General features: G+C 41.5%; 1 protein-coding gene across 1 annotated transcript in view; it reads left to right on the top strand.

Moving 5' to 3' along the window:
* Positions 1-20,342, top strand: part of SASH1 (SAM and SH3 domain containing 1) — a 94,952-nt gene that overhangs the window by 56,830 nt on the left and 17,780 nt on the right. Inside the window, 5 exon segments of the mRNA XM_009999975.1 lie at positions 9,051-9,183; positions 13,223-13,569; positions 17,227-17,277; positions 17,279-17,354; positions 17,938-18,014. Coding sequence (XP_009998277.1) covers positions 9,051-9,183; positions 13,223-13,569; positions 17,227-17,277; positions 17,279-17,354; positions 17,938-18,014 — 684 coding nt within the window.

Raw genomic sequence — 20,342 nt, 5'->3', positions numbered from 1 at the left:
CTCTTTCCCCTGTCTCTCTGCACACATAAGAGTAGGGTTTCCTATGGGTACAACAATACAAAAAAAAAAATTCATGAGAGAAAGGCAAATCACTGTTACAGTTCCCAGAATATAATAGAAAGTTTCAAGTAAGGTCAAGCCTGTGGAGTGATGATAGAAGAGCAAGAGACCACTGATGTGTTTAGACTTTGGTAGAACACTCTAGGGAGGTTTTTACTTATTTGTTCTGAAATTTTTCAGAACACTTTAAAATTTGCAGGAGAAGCACGTTTATTTAGGAATAAAACTTGATAATTTCTTTAAGTATTATTTGCCATGCAAGACCTGCCCATGTTCTTGTCAGATACAACTTAGATAGGTGTGTGTCCCTAGGTATGCAGTGACTAAAGACTGTCACCACAGGATTAGACTGAGCAGTTGACAGTAATGTAACCCAAGTAAACCTCCTGCTCACTGCCAGTAGGGGTTGCTCCTGTGGATGTGAAGACTGGATGTAATTAGTCCGTTGTAAGGTCTCTGAGAAAAATCTTCTTGCTGTCATGACTCAGAGAAGACAACTTACAGTAATGCACAGGCACTGACTGTAATTAGGCTTGTTCACAACCACTTCTGTTTTGACTGCATTCAGAGAAGCCCTGTTGAATTACTTTCTGCAAAACATTTGGCCACATTATTTGGGGAGGGTGAGAGGTAGGAAGTCAAATTAATTTAATATTCACTCTGTCGTGTTACTTGGCTCTTTTATACCTTTCTGCCTTTGGGCAGGTGCCTGATTTCTTATTACCTAGAGGTTGAGGGACTGTGGTAGCTACTCTTACCTATGACCATTCTCCCTGCATGCGTCAACCAGCAGGAGATGCTGTAATCCATAATGTGGTTTCCCTGCCCCCATCTTTTCTGAGACCAAGCCTATTAAATTGGAACAAAGCCTCGCTCGGTTCAAGAATCTCAAAAGCCATGTGTTTCACTGCCCTATTTGGCAGACCCATGCTGAATAATCTTTACTTGTGATAGAACAGAAAATTTTAATTGCACTCCTGTTGGTTACCACTTGCTCCCCCTCCCTGCTGCTGGTGGTTCTTTCCTTGCACTTAGGGTGGTAATATTAATAGTTTGATTATTTGAAAAAGTAATTTAAATTACTGTACCCTTCACTAGAGGATTCTCATTCTCTTTTAATATTTTTTTTTTTCTCTGATACAAATTTCCCTGTATTTCATGCATTGTTGTTCTACCTTTGGTTTTCTGAAATGCAGGGAGGTTGGTTTCCAGGACCAGTGGTGTACTCCATTTGATAATAGTACAGTCTACACCAAAGAATAGAGATTCTCCCCGGGCCTTCCCTAAAGACAAGATGCACTTGATATAGTGGTGTCTGCAGGAGAATTGGAAAGGAATGATGTAATAAATAAGGAATAATGTAATGCAGAGCTTGATTCTGCCCTATATATACTTATGATGAGTGGTACATGAGTACAGTTGTAATGTCATTAAAATTAATTATGCTAATCAGTGAGAGAAACACTTGGCTTTGAGGAAATGTGTCTGGCTTGCAGATGCAAATGTCAGCAATGTGCTTCTCAAAATTATTTTACTAAAACCTGGAAACAGTTAACATCTAGGAATTTGCATAAGCAGCTATTCTAGTATCAAGACAGACCTCCTGAGAGAATTAAATTTTTGTGTTCTTGTTACTTATGACAAATATTTCCCACTAACTTCAGCAAGCAGTGTTGTCATCAGCAAGTGTGTCATGTATCTTTCACCAAAGTAGCCATTGGATGCTCCTTTGATTCTTTGTAAATAATCACAGACCAAACCCAGACATGGAATTACTGTTTCTCACAGTTTACCTGAGGGGGGATAATGCTACCGTTGCACATTTTAGACTTAAGCAGACTTTGCAAATCATGCTCTTTCAGTGAATTATGTGAAGTGGCAAAACTTTTATGACCTCTGTTAATTTTCTTTAAAATTTTGGAGGTCTTTATTTGTAACCTCAGGATATGATGCAGATTATCACTTCTGAGCTTCAGACAGTTTTCTATAAACAGCCTCTGCAAGGGTTTGAAGTTTGTGAAGTTTTCTAATGAAACCCAAAACCTTCAAAACTCAAGTTGCAAAGCCCCAGACTTAGATCAGTTTCAGTCATGGCCATGAACTTCTAAGGAAATCTGGGGTAATTTCAAGGAAGTTCTTGTCATGTTTCACTTGATGTGGGTCAGTATGTTATTGAAACTGGAGAACACTAGCTTGTTTTATCTGAAGCTCAGAATTTTCCATAGGGTTTTACATCAGGGTTTTGGGGCTGAAGTAATTCAAGGTTAAGAATGCAGCTACAACGTGCCAATAAATCTAGTTTACGTGGCCAGTAGGGAGTAGAAGAGCTGTGTAAGGTCCCTAGCACAAAGATGGAGAAAATTGGAAAGGATATTCGGCTACGTGGCTCATTAAAATCAGCCAGTCATCAAAGGAAGTAGATGTTTAGTTCCACTGGGATTTCACCGTGTGATTGCTCTGTGTTGAATCCAGATTAAATGGCCATTGATGGAATGGTCCTGAGTAAGGGGAATCTCTTCTGGTCTTACAGAGAGCCCTAACATGGTATGCCTTTCCTACTGCTGTCCACCACTGGATAGCAGTATTCCTAATTAGTAATTTTGGTCTGTGTTTTTTTGTGCTCTGAGAAGAATTGTCCAAATTCTGGATTTGTCCCAAGGTTTGTGATTAGGTATGGTTGATTGTTGGAAGAGTGCCAATTTACTTGAACATCTCAGAGTCTGTTTCTTGGGAAGGAGAGTCTGAGCCCAGCCTAGAAGGAGAGGCTGAACGTTATTCCTGCAGTGCTTCATAAAGCTGCAATGTGGCTAATTCTAGGCCAGTCTGAGATTTCTGAATTAAACACCCTTTGCCTTTCCTGTTCTTAGTGATGTTAGTTTTGTATAGCACTGAAAGCAAGTAGGAAAAAAAAAAAAAAAAAAAAAAAAGTATGTAAGTTCACTAATTTAAAAAACATTTAAGCAAGGTATATTTTTCTGTCAAGTTAGCCCTTTGTGAAGAGAAATTCTCAGAGGGGCTTTTTGTCAGAAGAATTAAAAAGTGAAAATAAAAAGAGCCTGGTAATGGGCTTAAGTTATATTTTCTACAGACACAGCCTTCACTCTAGTGGTCATGTTTGAGGGTCAGTCTTCGTCCTGGCTTTGCAGAGATTCTCTGTATTTTTTTTCGTTCACTGAAATTCCATAGACAGTAATTAAGGAACTGGAGGCCAGCAAGGGGTCAGCAAGCCTTCGTCAGTGAAAACAGGGATTGTTTGCCATGTACAACACTCCCTTTTTTCCTTGTGGTGAATAGAAGATTTGCTTAGAGCTGATGACTTATGCCTTTCTTGCAAGTTATGCAGCTAGCGAGTAACTAGGGGAATCAATCAGTGAGCAGAAAACAGCTAATTGAGTCCAGCATCATGCTTTTTTCTTTACATATTCAGTGCTGGAATCGGAGCCAGCTTGGTGTCTGATAATGTAACTTCAGAGAAGAGGCATTTTGTGCTCGGGATTCAGAGCGAATACAATACTTAAGAAGAAGGGTCTGATCCTAAATTTTAGGGTTACGAAGCTGACAGCAGTTGAGGACTCAGGGGGAATTACTTGAAACTGAGCTTTAGGCCTATAAATGCCGAAGCTGGTAAGTCACCGAGCATGTAGCATGATGTGGAGAGGATGTGCCTCTTGTTTCGGAGAGGGATGAAGAGTAAAGGCTTTTGTCGTTATTCTCAGGCACAGCACGTGTAGCATTTCTCAGTTCTCCTCTGCTTTTCCTTGGGCTTTTAAGTTATTTTCTGTTCTATTTTCCTGTCTCTAACTTTATCCAGGCATCTTTAATAAAACTTAACAAATTTAGAAAGGTTGGATTTTTTGGCAGATGTAAGCCTGTTAGAGAGAAAGAAGAATGGACATGTGTAACCATGTCTCCTAAAGGGAACAGCAAAATCTCTTTGCATTTACGGTAGAGCTCATAGTTCTGAAGTGAGCTAGCCAGGGGCTGGGGGATGTGATGTGATATGCCCATGAGTCTGAATGTGTATTTTTGCTGCACTTTGCTGAACAAGAATTTTCTACTAGCCAAAAATAATTGCAGCTTGAGCTTGGTCAGATATTAACAGATTTCCTTGTTTCTTATATGGGAGGTTTCCTAGTGGTTTCAGTTTGGGGCTGAACTACTACTAGGCATAAAAGTGATTTATAAAATTTTAACATCTTTCTAAATGGCTTCACACAGCTCATGTAAAAATCACATATGTTTTTGCTTATGGAGCTGAAACAGATTAATCAGTTATGATAGCTTTAACTGGATATTGTCCTAGTGTTTCTTAAATTGTTTTCTGCGGACCTGACTATCAGGCTTTGCCTGTCTTGTATTTTTTAAGGACTGCTGCTATAACTCTGAAGTGTTTCCAAACATAGTCCTGCCGAAAGCTAGCTACTTTCTTCTGGTTTACTTTTTGCCAATTAATTCCAAGTATCCTAATAAATGTTGGTTTTCTGTGTATGCGTGTACATGTGAAGCACTAATTCAAAGGGGGAGGTTAGGATTGTTATTTCTGTGGCATGTGAAATGGGCTGGATGCTAGAGAGTGGCAGAGCAAGGCATGTGCCTTGCCTCCAGAGTGGGCAGAAGCAGAGTCTGCATGAGAAAAGGGGGAGAGAAAGCAAAGAGAGCACCAGGAGCAGAACTACAGAGAGCTCCTGGAGTATCGAAGTACATGTGATGATTTCTTATTTGTTCCTGAATGTAAGGATTCTTGCTTTGATCTTACATATGAGATGATGCAAAGTGTGACCTTGAGAGGTGCGTGAGTAGAAAAGTATTCCAAGCAGAAGAGACACTAGATGTGGCAGAGGAAATTGATTTTTCCTGTATTGGATAGCATCTGTCTAGGTTTGTGGCCACATTTGTTAGTGGCGAAGAGCTGGGCGGTGGGGACGGGCCTTGGCCTCTCCATCATTTTCCAGCCATGTGGTACGTGGTGGCTGCAGTCCTCTGCATGCAGTCGTCGCTATTTCCAGATGCTGTTAAATTCATCCCTGTTTCCCTGTAGTCCTTCACGTGTTTGTGCAGCCGAGCTGTCCGAGCTGGCGGGTTTCTGCACGGTGAGAGCGTTGCAGATGTGCCGGGGAGGCACTTGCTCCAAGCAGGGTGGGGAAGGGTGGCTGTGCCTGGCCAGCCCCGCCGAGGGGCCCCGCAGGCTGTGCCGGCAGCCCAGCCGAGCCCTGCGCGCTTCCTCTAGAGCAAGCGCGAGTTTTCTGCATCGGCTTTGGCCAATTTGTTATGGTTTAAGGCTGTGGAGCCAGCTGTCTGCAATCTGATGTAATGTTGCCCTGGAAACCAGAAATGAAACACTTAAGCATTCACCACAGAATTACTACATACAGCATTAGCCAAAATAATTAAAAGTTGAGCCGTATGGGCTTTCGGATGGAAAAATTTGGAGCAAAAGAGATGGAAGTTGTTCCTATTTACAGTACTGCAAATCTGTTTGTTTTCCCCTTGGAGCACGGGGAGAGGCCTTGCTCCAGCGGGTGGATGGAGAGATGGAGAGGCCCTGGCTGTTTTACCAGCGCATTAACAACCCCGAGGCTTGGCCTAAAGGGGGAACAGCCATGTGCTCGGAGCAGGAGGTGCTGGTGGAGAGGAGAAGGTGCAGCTTGTCCTCCTCCTGTTCCCTGTTCCAGGGAGCCTCTGGCCTTGCCTCTTGCAGATGCATCATTCCTTCTTTAGCAGATTATGTTTATCCCTTTGCAGTGCTGCAGCACACTCAAATGCTCTTTAAGGATGGGGAGGGTGAGAGTGGGGCTGGCAGCTGGCTGTACTGAAGCCCTGTGCCAAGGCCTGGATGCTAGAGCTGTCCAGGAAGCCATTTGCCTGGCCTACCACATGTTGGGGAGATACGGGTGATCCTCCCATCCAAAGTCAGGGACAGGCACCAAAAATCTGTCACCGTGGAAGCAGGGAGGGTAGAGTGAGTTGGTGAAGTTAAAACATTGAAGTTCAGTGATTTCCAAGTATGTCGCTTTTGGGCTGCATGCTTTACATTTCTGTTTTCTGTTTAATATTAGCTGTAAAAAAAAAAAAAAAAGCCCACAAAAAAATCCACATCACTTGAGCTGGGAAAATAAGCTCTTTTTCCCATGTCCCAAAATGGAATCTTTGGATCATTTCAAGGCCTTTTTTTTTTTAAATAGTTTTGAAAACCGGAAGCGCATCAAAAGCATAACCCTTTTTCCAAATGGTTTCATTTTCAGAGAATCAGCGTTATTTGACAAGGAAGTTTCCTGAAGAGCATCACTGGTGTAGTCACAGACTTTTTAGGCCTTTTTGCATGAACTTCTTAGCCATCCTTTTCCTTTACAGAAGATTTTCCATGCCACATGTTACCCAATATGACAGGAAATAGGCTGCTGGAGAGGAACGGACTTTGGTTTTAGTCAACCCATTATCCGGTGGCTCCTTTTGTTAGGCATAAGCTGTTCTTGCCTCTCCCAGCTGAGCACTGGCATGGGAAGGGTCTGTGACTGCCTGAGAAGAACCCCAACTTAAAGGGTGCCAGGAGTCCTGAAGTGGTGGGGGAGACCAGATGGCACTTGATTACAATGGGTCTGAATGAATTTTGAAGTGTTATGGGACCCCCAGTACCACCCACCTGGGTTTGACGTCAGTACCTCACACTGAAGCTATTTCAGCCCTTGCTTTCATGGTGGTAGTCATGAATGCACATGTCAGACATTGTAAAAGCTTGTGTTGTTGTTGTATCTTGGTATTTGTGAGTGGGACAGTTATTTATTGGATGCTAGTAGTGAAAATTTAAGACTGATTGCTTTATTTGTTTATGAAATCCTGGGAGGGAAGACCAGGTATGAGCCATTCTCTCAGTCTTCCAGAGCTCACAATTGACAAGCAATAGTCCTGCAAACCAAGGGTGTACAAAAAGTAATGAAAGAAAGAAGTTGCTTTGAGTAATTGCATTTAAAATAAACATATTTATGTGGAGAGTATGTAGGTGGTTGCTTGCCAAGATGTACTTGATGGCCTAAGAACTCTTGACTGAACATCTTGATTACAGTAAAAAAATCCATTCTTCATCTTATCTAAATATAATTGTTTGTTGTTTGACGTGTCACTAAGTTGTCCAAGCCATGATCTCTGAATTAATGTTCATTTTGCTGCTTAATTTATCTTGGTATAAACAAGTCTGATACTTCTCTTTACTGCCCTGTTATTACTGGAGGAGGTTGTTAGTTACCTAGCCAGTCTGTACCATAGTAAATGCATTCCTGTGGCTCTCAGATGACAGAATGACAATTCCTACTGCCATCTGATCCATTTCATGTTCCTTCTTATTTTGGAGTAACATGACCTTTGTGGGAAATCAGTAATTGACAGTGCCTTTTCAGAAAATGGTTGAAGTTTGCTCTGGGGTAGGCCTCGTGAGGTGCGTGCCTGCAAGGTAGACTTTCAGAGCTGCTCTGGCTCCTCCAAGCACTATTTGTGGCCTTGGAAGTGTACCCATACATCTGCAACTGCTAATTGGTGTCCTGCCCCACGGCATCTACTGTTATTACCACATCCTGATATTTAAGTGTATTAGAAAAGCAGAAAGCATTTTTGTATTTGGCCTATCTTTTATTCAGCTTCAGCAGCATTTTTGCTTGGGAGGGGGTGGCTTCTTTTTTTATTATTATTTTTGGTCTTTTTTTGGCTTGCTGTTGTTGGGGGATTTTTTTTTTTTTTAAAGTTTCATTAAGGAGAAGGGGGGAAAAGGATGAGCTCACTGTGGAAAGCAGGATAGCTGTGCCGACAGGAAGTTATATGAGGGTTTTTAGAGCCAACCATTAGGAATGCAGTGAATTGGCTCAGATTGCGGGCAAAAAACAAGTAAGGTATATGATCCATACTGTGCTCCAGCTGGAGCCTGCGCTGCACGCAGGAATGTGCAGCAGCGTGCAGTGCCAGGGCTGTCCTGGCCGGACCCATAGAGCCCTGCTGGCCTCCTCCCCTCTCTCCTTCCCTTCCCTACCCTTCCCCCAGTCGCCTTCCACATTCTGAACTGATTAAAACAGAGGAAGTAGCACATTGAACGTTGAATCTGGCTCGAAAATTGAAGTCGTCTTCTTGTTCACAAGGAATGGATTGTTTCAGCTTGTTGTGTCACTGCTGCTGGAGAGAGGGGAATTTTTTTTTGTCTCTGTAATGTTTGATACTTGAGGGAAAACAGCTGGAACTGAGCATACTGGATCAGATGCAAAACGAAACGGGATGCTGGGGAATATGGACTGCACTGTATATCTGAAAAGGTCAGAGTTTTCCCTTGGTCAGTGCTGGAGGAATGCTGTGTCCATCTTAATTCCAGCCTTGAGAGCCTTCAGGAGGAGTGTAGAGAGCAGGGAGGAGGAAAATAAAATCTTGTAGCTGTGGCAGTTTGTGAGCAAGGCAGATGAGGTCTCCTCCTTCCTTTTCCTTCCCGTCCCTTTCTTGTGCTGCTGGTTTTGATTTTCTGTGAAGACTGAGGGGAATAAAAAAAGAGAAGTCGTCAATGACAGAGCTTCGGTTTGGAGAAGCTGTTTATAACCAGTTTTAAACAGCAAGTTCTGAGATGCCAGACAGACCAGTGACTGACCCAAACCACAGGAGCATAACTGGTATGGTAAGAAGAGCCCTGGGAAACAGCCCTGCCTGAAAAGTACTGAGGGAGGACGTGGAAGTAGTTATTACACAATGCGTGGGAAGAAAGACAAGGGCAGGAATGCAATTCAGTGCCTAGGATCTTACGTTGCACAGATTTAGAAATCAAAATGGTATGTCATGCTTTCAGAAAAAGAAAAAAAAAACCTACTCTCAGTAATTTAAATGTTTCTTTCTGACCTGGGCTGAAAATATAACACCAGTTACAGAGCTGCATCAACACAGCACAGCAGATGAGCTGGTTAACTTGACTTGAAGAAACAAGCCATGGAACTACTACTTTATTAATATTCCCTTTGTTTCTTTGCCAGTCAAGAGAACAATCCGATGATGAAACAGAGGAGTCGGTGAAGTTTAAGCGGTTGCACAAGCTGGTGAATTCTACTCGCAGAGTCAGGAAGAAACTCATAAGAGTGGAAGAAATGAAAAAACCCAGCACAGAAGGTAAAGAGCAACATGCATATGTTTAAAACTGCATGTGTGAATAAATGTTTCTGTTGAGAGGGGACAGAAAGTGGAGGGTTGAGGGAGGGAAGGGTGGAGTGTTCTTAAGGGACAGTGGGAAGGACTGCCTTGTCTATGGTGCATGCGTTATCCAAGTTAACTGCATTTTGAGATTGTGGAAGGAGGAAAGTGACAGCCTAGTATGTGGTTACCACTGATCTGGTATTCCCAGAGCAGCCCTGAAGAGCCCCTCATTAAAAGATTAGTTCTTGGTTTATGTTTTATGCCCCATGCTGGTGAGGGAATGAGACTAGGAGCAATCCCAGCTGGCTGCCCCACAGGCTCAGCAAGGAGGTAAGTGGAGCCGCCACCGCGTTGCTTCCTCCTCCAAAGCCTCCTTCACACAGGTGAAGCTCTCACGATTTCTGGGAGTGGTGCAGTTGTGTCACATGGCATCATCCTGTGGCAAATATACAAAAACTCTCAGATATTCTTGTGGGATAGTGACAGACTGGTGTAATATGAACTCCTACTTCTGGGGGAGTCTGCTTGCAGTTTGGCTCCTGAGTGATCCCTGCTGCCAAAAGAGAAGTGCAGAGAAGGGAGGAGGAGGGTGGGGAAATGGGAAGCAGTGTTCAGCCCCTGGGAACTCCATGCAGCAGAATTAACTCTGGATGATCTGTATCCATGTGTGAGCACTCAGATTAAAGGAGCTTGAGCCTCAGAAGGCTCTCTGCACAGTTCTGCTTGAGTCCTCACTGAAGTTGTGGGCACCCCTCTATGTTAGTGGCCTTCCCAGGATCTTATGCCAATTCCCCTCAGGTCTGCGGTGAGCTGAGCTGTATTATGATTCCTTCCTAGTGCATTTAAGGAGAATGTGTGCATCTGTATGTGGCAGGAAGCTCTTGACAGATTTGTGATGTAGCCTGCCTCTTTCTTGCCTGATGATGGTGTTACTGGTTTGCGTGAAAGGCACATCCACCCTAGAGCTCTGCACCAGGCAGTTGCCTTGGTCTGAGTGAAAAGGTTCTGTCTCTTCATAGGATGAGCATAAAGCTGGATTACCTTGGAAGCAAAACTATTATTTAAGAGACAGGGCAAACAAAGCAGGAGTATTTTTCCCCTGCTCTGGGAAAAGAAGGGCCCCAGAAAGGCTTTCTCCCTGGTGGCCTGGGAAAGAGCTGCAGGATGTAGTCAGCCAGAGGCTCCAGGGGTGGGAGAAGCTGCAGGAGGAGGCAGCTCAGGCACCGCTGGGTGTGCAGATGCCTTCCTGCAGTTTGACCAGACTTTCTCTTCAGCATCTTAACTGCCTGTTTGCTCTCTGTTCCCTCTCTTATAGTGCTTCACCTCCTTATTTCCTTTTCTCCTTCAGTCTTTCACTGAAGTGTCCTGGTTCTTTCCAGAAAATTTTTACCGTGGTTTTCCACTGCAGCCCCACAGAAGAAATCATTAAATTAACCGTTGTCTCAAAAGAAAAATTTTTTTTTTAATTTGCACTGCTTCCTTCTTTCTCCATCTCCTGTCTGTCTTCTCTGTTTTAACTCTTGGCTTTTCTGAATAAACTATCTGGAACTCTTGAGTTCATACTTTATCTAGTACTCTGGAGTTCATTTGTAGTTACCTGTGACTTTTCTTTCGCTAAATTCTCCCCACACCCAAGTTTTCATGTGGCAAATTAAAAGTCCTTCATAAATACTGTCCATCCCTGTATCTCATAATGTAGGTCTGTATTCCCATTTGGATCTGTCAGAGAGCTCTGCAAGATGAGTAAAACCACTGTAGTCAGATTTGGGGATTGCTGTCTGGCCTTCCAAGTTACCTACAGTTGATCTGTTCTTGAGCTCTTTGCTGCTTTTATTTGAATCTGCATTATAAATGTGACATAACGTGAAATCCTAGATGGCTCTGTTTTGGGCAGCTGGCTGTAAAATTTAATTGAAATTTCAATAAATTCATCAGTGTTCAACAGCTTTTAAAAAAAGTATAAGAGTAGACTTGGTTTGCAAATTTGAAGTGCAGTTCTCCAGAAGAAAGATTCCACATATTCCTCCTCAAGAATTTCTTCACAAATAACAAGCTTGCCAGGTTTCCCTTATCCGTTCTGGTCATTTTTAAAGAAAAGTGCACTAGTCCCAGATCCTTCTCCCACATTTCTACTCTTGCCTCTGTTATCACACTAAAGATGCATCTGAGGGATCTGATACTCACTAGAATATGCCAATGTCTGAATCCATGTGTATTTTGTGTGTTTGCTCCTAGTGAGCTAAATAACTGAATCTTCCTAATTCCTGGACACCATTCTTATACAGCATTTTAAAACAAGTCACATCTACATCTGTGTTTTTATGGCTTTGTATCATGGAGTAGCTCCAAATAACATCTGTTACAGTGTTGACACACAATGCATATTTTACAAACTGTTTAAAAACATATTTACTCAGTGAACTAAAATTGTTTATCAGCACATATTCAGTCCCAGGAGAATGTCTATTTTCTGTTCAAATTGAGAAGTAGAGGGGAAGAAGAGCAAGTTGAACAGTCCAGTGAAAGCAGTATCAAAATCAGAGTCCAGTCTACAGACCTAGTCCAGAAAGGTTCTCAACAGTGAAAGTTCTGTGTCAGCTGTGATTCACTATCCAAAGAAGTTTTATCGTGGTAAAATAGCATCTTAGGTTTCAGCAAGTATGTGTCAAATATGTTTTGCCAACTGAAGGTGAGACAGGAAGCCTGTACACAGCAACTCATCTTCTTTCATCTTAAAATGAGTCCCCTGTTACTAAGTTTAGTAAATCATAGGCATTTTGGTAATGGTTCAAATTTGTCTCTGCTGTAAGACTGTGGAAGCAATCAAAGATGAAGGCAAAATTAGGTCAGGCAAGAAATTTGTTTTGGCAAGTGATAAATGCAGTAACATTTCTGTGCAAGTTTCAGATATGTAACTGAATGCTGTGAAATCTGTCAGGCAGGATGGAGGAGGATGTTTACTCTTGTTGGAATCTTCTCTTGGTACTGCATCTGATACCTACACTTCATTCAGAAGAAAAGACCAGAAAAAAAGTTTCTTAAATGACAAACATGCAAAGGAATTGCAATTTCAGGTCCTTTTTTCCCTTCTCTCCACTCCAAAAAGGAAACCTGGCTGTTTGCCCACCTCCAGTACTTGTACTAAAAAAAGTTGTCTGTCCTTTCTGTGAAATATGTACTTGGTGAAAACCAAGTATTTCTGTCACTACCAGGACACTGTTGAAATTGTCATGCCCACAATATGACCTACTTTTAAAACATTTTCATCTGTTCAATTTTGTGTGATTAAAGTTGGTGTCTCCACCCCCATTAAAACCCAAAACTTTTTATTTCATCCTGGAGCTCAACTCCATAGCTTTCTGGGAAAAATAACTGCTTTCTACAGCAGTAGCAGCAGCAGCTCTGTGTATTGGGAAACTGGACCTGAGAGATATTAGTTTGGTTTTTAATACCTGGATATACTTCTGACCTATTATAATCTCACTAGAGCTGAGCGTCATATGCAAGTATCAAAAGAAAAAAATGAGGAACAGATCCCAGTTCCAGCTTTTAAGGGTTCCATACTGAGAACATCTGTGGTTTTACTTACTGCAGATGAAAGAGAAAAGATTAACAATTACTTTACTTACAGGTTGCTGTTGTTTGTTTACTTATAACTCATCCCGGAACTCTTACTTCACAAACGGAAGGAGCTGCTTCAGATTTATCCACTCACAAATACGTTCTGGGCTGCTTACAGAGTCATAGACTTATAGAATTGTTGAGATTGGAAAAGACCTGTAAGATCATCCCGTCCATCCTTTAACCTGACTCGATAAACCTACATCTTCCAACCCACTGCCAAACCATGTCCCTACGCACCAGAGCTATACAATTTTTAAACACATTCAGGGATGGTTCTTGTATCAGGAAGTTTTATTCCATTTTAAGTGGGTGATATCTTAAATAAATACATTGCAACTCTACAGTGAAACATGTACCATGACATGCATTGTGCTGCTTTTGTCCCCTGCAGGTGTGGAAGAGCACTCGCTTGACAACTCTCCTGTTCTGGATGACAGATCGGCACTTTACTCTGGAGTTCACAAGAAGCAATTCTACTTCGATGGCTCCTGTGAAAAGCAGCCAGAGGAAGACTTGGACTCACTCACTACTTCGCCCTCATCCAGCAGTCTTGATACCTGGGGAGCTAACCGGAAGCTGGTGAAGACCCTCAGCAAAACTGATAGCCGTGGCCTTATCAAACCTCCCAAGAAACTTGGGACATTTTTCTCTTACCCAGAAGAGGAGAAGACCCAGAAAGTTTGCCGCTCCTTGACAGATGGGGAAATGAAGAAGAGCCTTGGCTCGCTGAGCCATGGGGTAAGTACAGAAAGCATTTGCTTTTATGACAGCAACAGGCACAAGCACCATCTTCTGGTGTCCCTGGAGGAGATTCAAAGTGTAAGGAAGCAGATCCGATTGAAGAAAATGGATACTAACTATTCCTGTTCCAGAGCTTTTCTTTGCCAGCGCCCTGCTAGGAAAGGAGCATCTCCCACACCTTGCGACCTACAGTTACTGCGGCACAAAACGAAAGGGGGTGGAGGTTGTGGCTTCCCAAACAGAAGGCTACGAGGGCGCACTTCTGTCAGCGAGTTCAATATTACCTATGTGGTGGAGAGAAGCCTGTACAGTCACCTCAACCTCTCACAGCTGGTGCGTCCCGTTACTGACAGGACCCTGAGCAAGGCTGACAAGCAGGACCTGAGGAGATGCCTGCTGGAGGAGGATGAGGAGGCCAAGAGGAAATGGGCTGCCACAGTGGATCGCTGTACTAAAAGGGTTCTCTTGAGAATCCACCAAAAGTCTGTGAGTCAAAGAGTTGCCATGAAGGTGGTCTTCCAATTTCTGTGAGGTTGCAGTCAACACTTCCTGCTTTATACTTTTCACTGAAATTCAGTGCTTCTGCTTTCCTTGCTGTTAGAAACTCTTAACTACTCTAATTCACTGTAAGGGAAGAGTTTGATATAATCCCGTCAGAGAAGAGTTTTTTTGAGTCTTCAGTTTCTATGTGTACAGAATAACTCCAGGAGAGAGAGCAAAAATGACAAAATGCTGATTTTTAAATTCACATAGTGCAGAAACTGAGATCACTGGTGAACAGAGGAACTTTGTGATGCTTTCAAAATTAAAGGTCTCTTAAAGCGATACCAAGAAATGAGCAAAATTTTCAGAGAGGGTTAGAGCATTCTTAGTCGACCATGCTCTATTTCTCTACTGTTGTCTTTGCCTTGGATTGGTCCTCACCTTCCCAGTTTGCATTGCATCAATTCACCCTCCCAGCTCTGTATTCTGTCACACACATGTCTGCAGAAAGGCTGAGTTTTACATTATGGAGATACTGCCCTCCTGCTTGCTGCTCAGCATCACCAGAAGTGCCCCTTCTGCTCTCTCTGGCCACTGCTCCTTCTTTCTAGCATAGGTTGAAACTGTCACCTTTCCTTAAAGCATTGTGGAGAGGAAGCAAGTGGTGGCCAAAAAGAGCAAATTGTGCTGTACAATGGGAAATTAAGTATTATGAGCACTCCAGAGAGATCCAAAGCTGCTTCCTGATTATATGATCCAGTTTTAACAGTTGCCTCAACCATGATGCTGAGTTTCCTAGGAGCTTGCCTTTGGGGTCAGCTGGATCTCTAAAGCTGAGCCAGCTAGTCTGTTGTCTAGTTGTCAGTGTAGATATGTTCCCTGCTTCAGTGGGTGGAAACAGCAGTACAGCCATAACATTTAACAAGATATTCCAGTGAACAATAAAATAGAAACAGCTTTTTCCCTTGAACTGCAGGTTTTATTTTGAGAGATCTCTGCTTTATTTCTTCAGGTGTGAGGTATTCTTAATATAAGAGCTCCTGTGGGAGGTGACCAAGACTAAATGTTTCACTTTTTTGATGTTTGGCCACACAATAAATGGGTTTTTCCTGCTCAATATCATGAATGTTCTCTCTTGGCAGCTTTGCTATTTCTTCTGCATTTACTACTTGCCCCGCCACTCACTGGATATTGTTTATTTTTACATATATTGTACACAAAAGGCATTGTTTTCCCATAAGGATATTACAATTATAAGATAAACTTTATTTATCCTTCTGTGGGTTGGTTGAACAATAGGGGTATATCAGGCAAAAGAACATACTCCTATGTGCTAGAGATGCCCCATAATTAAAAGTACCCTCTAAAACTGTCTCTGTAAATACAGATGACAGAAACAAGCTTTTCAGTTCTTCTAATAAGCATTCTTGCTTTAGTAATTTGATTATGAAAACCATCTGGATTGACTTCAGCTAATTCACAGAGATAGAGAAGAAATGGATAGTGTGTTACTGTTGCTGAGGAATTCCTCAGTCAGCTGCTCCAGCCTTGTTTGAGTGGGATAAATGGTGGAGACACACTGCTCTTAGTAGCTTTTGCAACACACTTCTTCCTGAAACTGTAAAATCTAGCAAACTTCAACTAATACTACTCCTTCTTCTTAGAAACCCTTAATGTTTGTTTGCTGCAACCTCAGGGAAATTGCAATGCCTATGTATTCAGTGGAATTGGTCACTCTGTCTTGCCTTGCCTTTCTTTTTTGTCATTTATATTTGTTTCAGTGACCTGGACATGCATGAGATTTTCAAATTGCATCAGTTTTTCTTTTCTCCCAAAACAACAATACTTTTGGTTGCATGGCCATTCCATTGAATATCCCTCTCCTCATCCACAGACCTTTTGTTTGGTACAGTATTGCTACTGGAATCTGAAGGTGGAAGTCAAAGGTTAAATGTACGAGGAGGTCCATAATGAAACATCCTTAATATGGTACATTTATTCAGAAGCTTTTTACCAGCAGCCATTTTGCTCTCTGAGAAGACTGCTTTAGGAGGAGCTCTGGCTTGTTTGACAGACAAGTTTGCTCAGAGCAGTTCCAGATGTCCTCCCTTGATTGCTGGGATTACCATACACTGTAGGATTAGTTAGAATGGACTCTTCACAGGATAATATTACTCATAGCTAAACGTGCTGTGCTTTAAAAACTGATCTTATTACTTGTGGTTGGTCTCAAATACTTTCCAAAAAACAATTTTTTAAAGCTATGCCATAGTCACATTGCCTTCTGGAAACAAACACTTTAAAAAATTCTACATTGCAGCACTCTTTACTGTGTGTGGAGCCTAGACAAAGCTGGCTTTGAGTTCCAGTAGAGTTCTGGTGGTTACAAAAACTGTCACCCAAGCACTGTAGGCACACAGCACCCAACATAAAAGCCAGAAAAGAAAACTTTTTAAAAACTATTAATATATATGCTGATTAGCAGTGACCAGAGCAGGAGGCATGTTTACTTTAATAGAACTGATTGATATAATTGTTTAGTAAGTGGCACAGTTTATAGGCCTTGCTTCTTCCTATCGGAGTGTCGAAGCAAACTGATAGTTCTGTCTTAACCCGAGTACACACTCACAGTACTGACTGGACAATCCTTTTTAGCTCTGATCTGATCCGTAGCTAAGTCTTAAGGTATCTTTGGAGTTCCTCTGTTGGGTAGTTCAGGCCCTAGAAACTTGCAGTTTGCAGGTGGTTGATCTTCTGCCTCCTGTTTGTATCAACTCAGATTCTGAAGCGAATATAATAGACATCTGCCTGTCGCAGCCCACACTCAGAGCCCAGAGTTGAAGTTGTGCAAGTAAATGTAACTGCTATACTTTCATTTCCCTGAATTGCCTTGTGAGACTTCTGGTAGGGCCGGGTAGTTGGGTGCTGTGCAGCTGATTGCTCAGTGGCCAAATAAAAAGTCAAAGTTTTTATCTTCTGGATTGCAAAGCAAAAGTTGGATTCTCTCTGAGCCCCCTAAGAGCCTGGTCTTTTTTGAAATTATGCAAAAACTTTAGCAGAGATTAATCTCCCACAGTTAAACCATGCCTGGCAGTGGAAATGCAGCTGTACTGAGTTTGGCTTCCCTCTGCCCTTGAGAGAGGTGTGTCTAGTGCTGATTTTTTTATTCAGGTTGATTATGATAAACAGCATCTGTGCATTCTGCCAAAACTGAGTCACTTCCATAGGTGATAAAGGCACTGTAAACATAACATGCTCCCTCCCAGAAGTAGTGGAGTTGCCACATGCCACCAGAGATAAATACCTAATCTGGAATCAGGGCTTGTAAAGTCTCTGGGGACACAATGCTTATGGATAGATGGGCTGGTTTTTCCCTCCTCTTACCAAGGGCTTGGCCTGCAAGGCCTCTAGTGTTTCCCTGTATTGCAGTGGAAATGGAGTCTGTGCAGCTAGTCCCAGAAGGTAGGTTATTCAATGCTTTAAAGAATTGGTGGTTCTCTGTTTCAGTGCTACTGTCAACTTACTTACGAAGGCAGATGGGAGTGCTGAGTTGGAGTTGCCAGCACCCTGGAAAACTTGATGCATAAGATCAACAGTTTCCTCAGACCGAAAAGTCTTTTTTCTTTTTAAAAAAAGAAGAGGAGGCAATAGATGACTCAACAGCAACAGACTTCAGGCCAAAAAGTCATCTATGGAAAAGACAAATGATTCAAACTGATTTATAACAGATTTCTTGATTTATAATAAAATTTCCCATCCTTTTGTTTGTTTGTTTGTTTCCATTTTTGCAGACATTTGTGTTTCCACTGGTGTTCTCCAAATCACAATTGTTTTGAGTGATCAAATTGAGATAGAACTAGTATCCATCCTTTTTTTTTTTTTTTCAGAGAACCTGTAGCTTTGGAGGTTTTGACTTGACAAATCGTTCCCTTCATATTGGAAACAGTTCTGACCAAATGGTGAGTATAAGACAAGAAGGTGCAGACTTGAAATAGCATAAAATGAACTGTGCAATGGAGCTGGAATAGGCTGAACTGTAATTTAGGTCTGTAATAACAGTTTGGGGAGCCAAGAAAGTAGAGTATCTTCATTGGCCTCAAACTTCCTTAGCTTTGAAAAAAACATACACACCCGTATTCATGTGAGTGTAAGTATTTATATATCATATGTGTGAAGAAGCAGGAATAAGTGATCAAAGTGCAGATCTGGATGCACATCTGTGGGCTATTCTTATGTCTGACTTCCTCAGAGCATCATCCCAGGCAAAATGTATGATTACTTTGCTTTCTTGGTAAAAATATTTACTGTTTGGAATGATGAGACCAACTTTCATTTGCTGAAGATTGGCAAGTTATTAGTGTAGAAGTCATTATGCAAGAGATTTATTATTTGTTTTCTCATTGTATCTAAGAGCTCTGGAGTAGACCAGGATCCCATTGTGCTGGGTGCTGTGCAATTATCTCACAGCTTTTGTGTTTAAAAAAACCAAAACACCCCCCCTGAGAATTAATTCTATTTTATTTTACTCATGTTTATCCCAGAATTGCTGTTGGTCAGCCTGCAGCCAAAAATAACAGAATAGAAATGAGCCAGAACATTATATCAAATGAAATTTCTAACATTTTTTTCCTTTTGTACATATATGGGGGTTGTTTTCTGTTTCAACACTGGCTGTGATAACTTCTCTATTCGCATAAGTCTAAATTGTGAAACATTTTACATGCTAGCATTATATGCTTTTTTATGTCAGCTGGGGTTTTCTTAGGTTGTTTGTAGTTTTCTGTTTTGTTTTTTTTTGTCATTGTTCTTTTAACATCATAAATTACCCCTACATTGGTCAAAACTGTGGGTCATTAGGTTCAACAATTTTCAACTCAGTAAAAATGTTAGCTTCCAAACTTGATGTTTACCTTTAACCATAGATACTTCAGCATATTTTGTTCAGATTGGTTTTGATACAGGAAAGTGTGAAACCTAGATGTTCCATGTTTCCCGACTAGCATCAGTTATGGGAGAGATGCAGTGCACCATAATAACGAGTGCAGATTGAGGGCTTTTTTCCATGAAACATCTAAGTCATTAAAAGGAAGAGTTTTGTTCCAAAAAGATAAAGCAAAGAGCTGTCCGTAATTTCTGCTGACAGACAAAAAGTTACCAAACAAATTGTAGTCACAAACCACTTGTAAAACAAAACAATATATAATTACAAGAAAATAAATATCAGCTGAATATCAGATAAACTTTTGGTGAGAGCATTAGTAAAGTAGCAAACATTCATAAATTTAGAAAAAACAGATAAATATTTTATGTAGAATACAGTATACACTTATTTTAGGGCTTGTTATCTTATTTACCTAAATTATCCTCAAAAGGATTATTGAACCAAGTGAGAGACCAAATTCAATAGCCAATAGATTCGGCCAAACAGATTTTGGTCCTTTTTGCATTGTGAATTTTGGTGCACCCTTTTCAAGGGAGGGTGCTGATAGTAGCTCTAATAGAGCTGCCTTGTGTGATTCCTGACACAGTGCAGGGTGAAAAACCATTTCTAATGTGCTGCCAGGACCATCTGAATAAGGGCTGAGTCATACAAGTAAGTTTGGCAAAATGTTTACTGATCCATGTTAATTCTTTGTGTGTGCTTGTGGCACAAGTAAATGCTGGGTATCTTAAGCTGATTTAGAAACGGTTAAATGCGTTCAAAGCAGCTGGCCTTTGTCATCCAATATATATGGACCAACTAATTTAGTTTGGCAGTATTGTGTTGTGTGTCTTAAGAATAGCTGTGCAAGTATAACCTTCTACCATGATTGATGGATTTAGTAGTTTATTTTGCCTTTTTTTTTTTTTTTTTAAACAAACAATCAACAGTAAAACCACAGAGCTGGTCATCCAGAGAGCTTAACTGAATGCCTGGCTGAAAATAGGGTAGCCAAATGTAGGTGTCCATATAAATACACACACACAGAGACATACATTTGGCTATGATCTCAGAGGTACCTCTACTTCTGTTAAACTGTACTGACCAACATAAACCACAACTACTGTTGTATGTCCTGTCAGGAGCATTTAGCCTGAAATTGTGGAGTTTTCTATCAGGTCAAATACTTACCTGAAACTCAAAGGAATAAAGGCATTCTAACAGATCCTTAGGATCCTAACAGGCCTTAGACAGCAGACTGCTACAGTGTTTTGCACCAGGTCTCAACAGTGAATTTAAAGCAGTAAACAGGACAGCACCATCTTTTGTCTACTTCGATACCTCCTCAAGGACTGCTGACTGAGTA

Source organism: Chaetura pelagica, unplaced genomic scaffold (assembly GCF_000747805.2).
Source record: "Chaetura pelagica isolate M959 unplaced genomic scaffold, ChaPel_1.0 scaffold135, whole genome shotgun sequence".
NCBI lineage: Eukaryota > Metazoa > Chordata > Aves > Apodiformes > Apodidae > Chaetura > Chaetura pelagica.
Note: the sequence above shows the minus strand (reverse complement) of the source record. Positions and strands in the feature narration are given on the sequence as shown.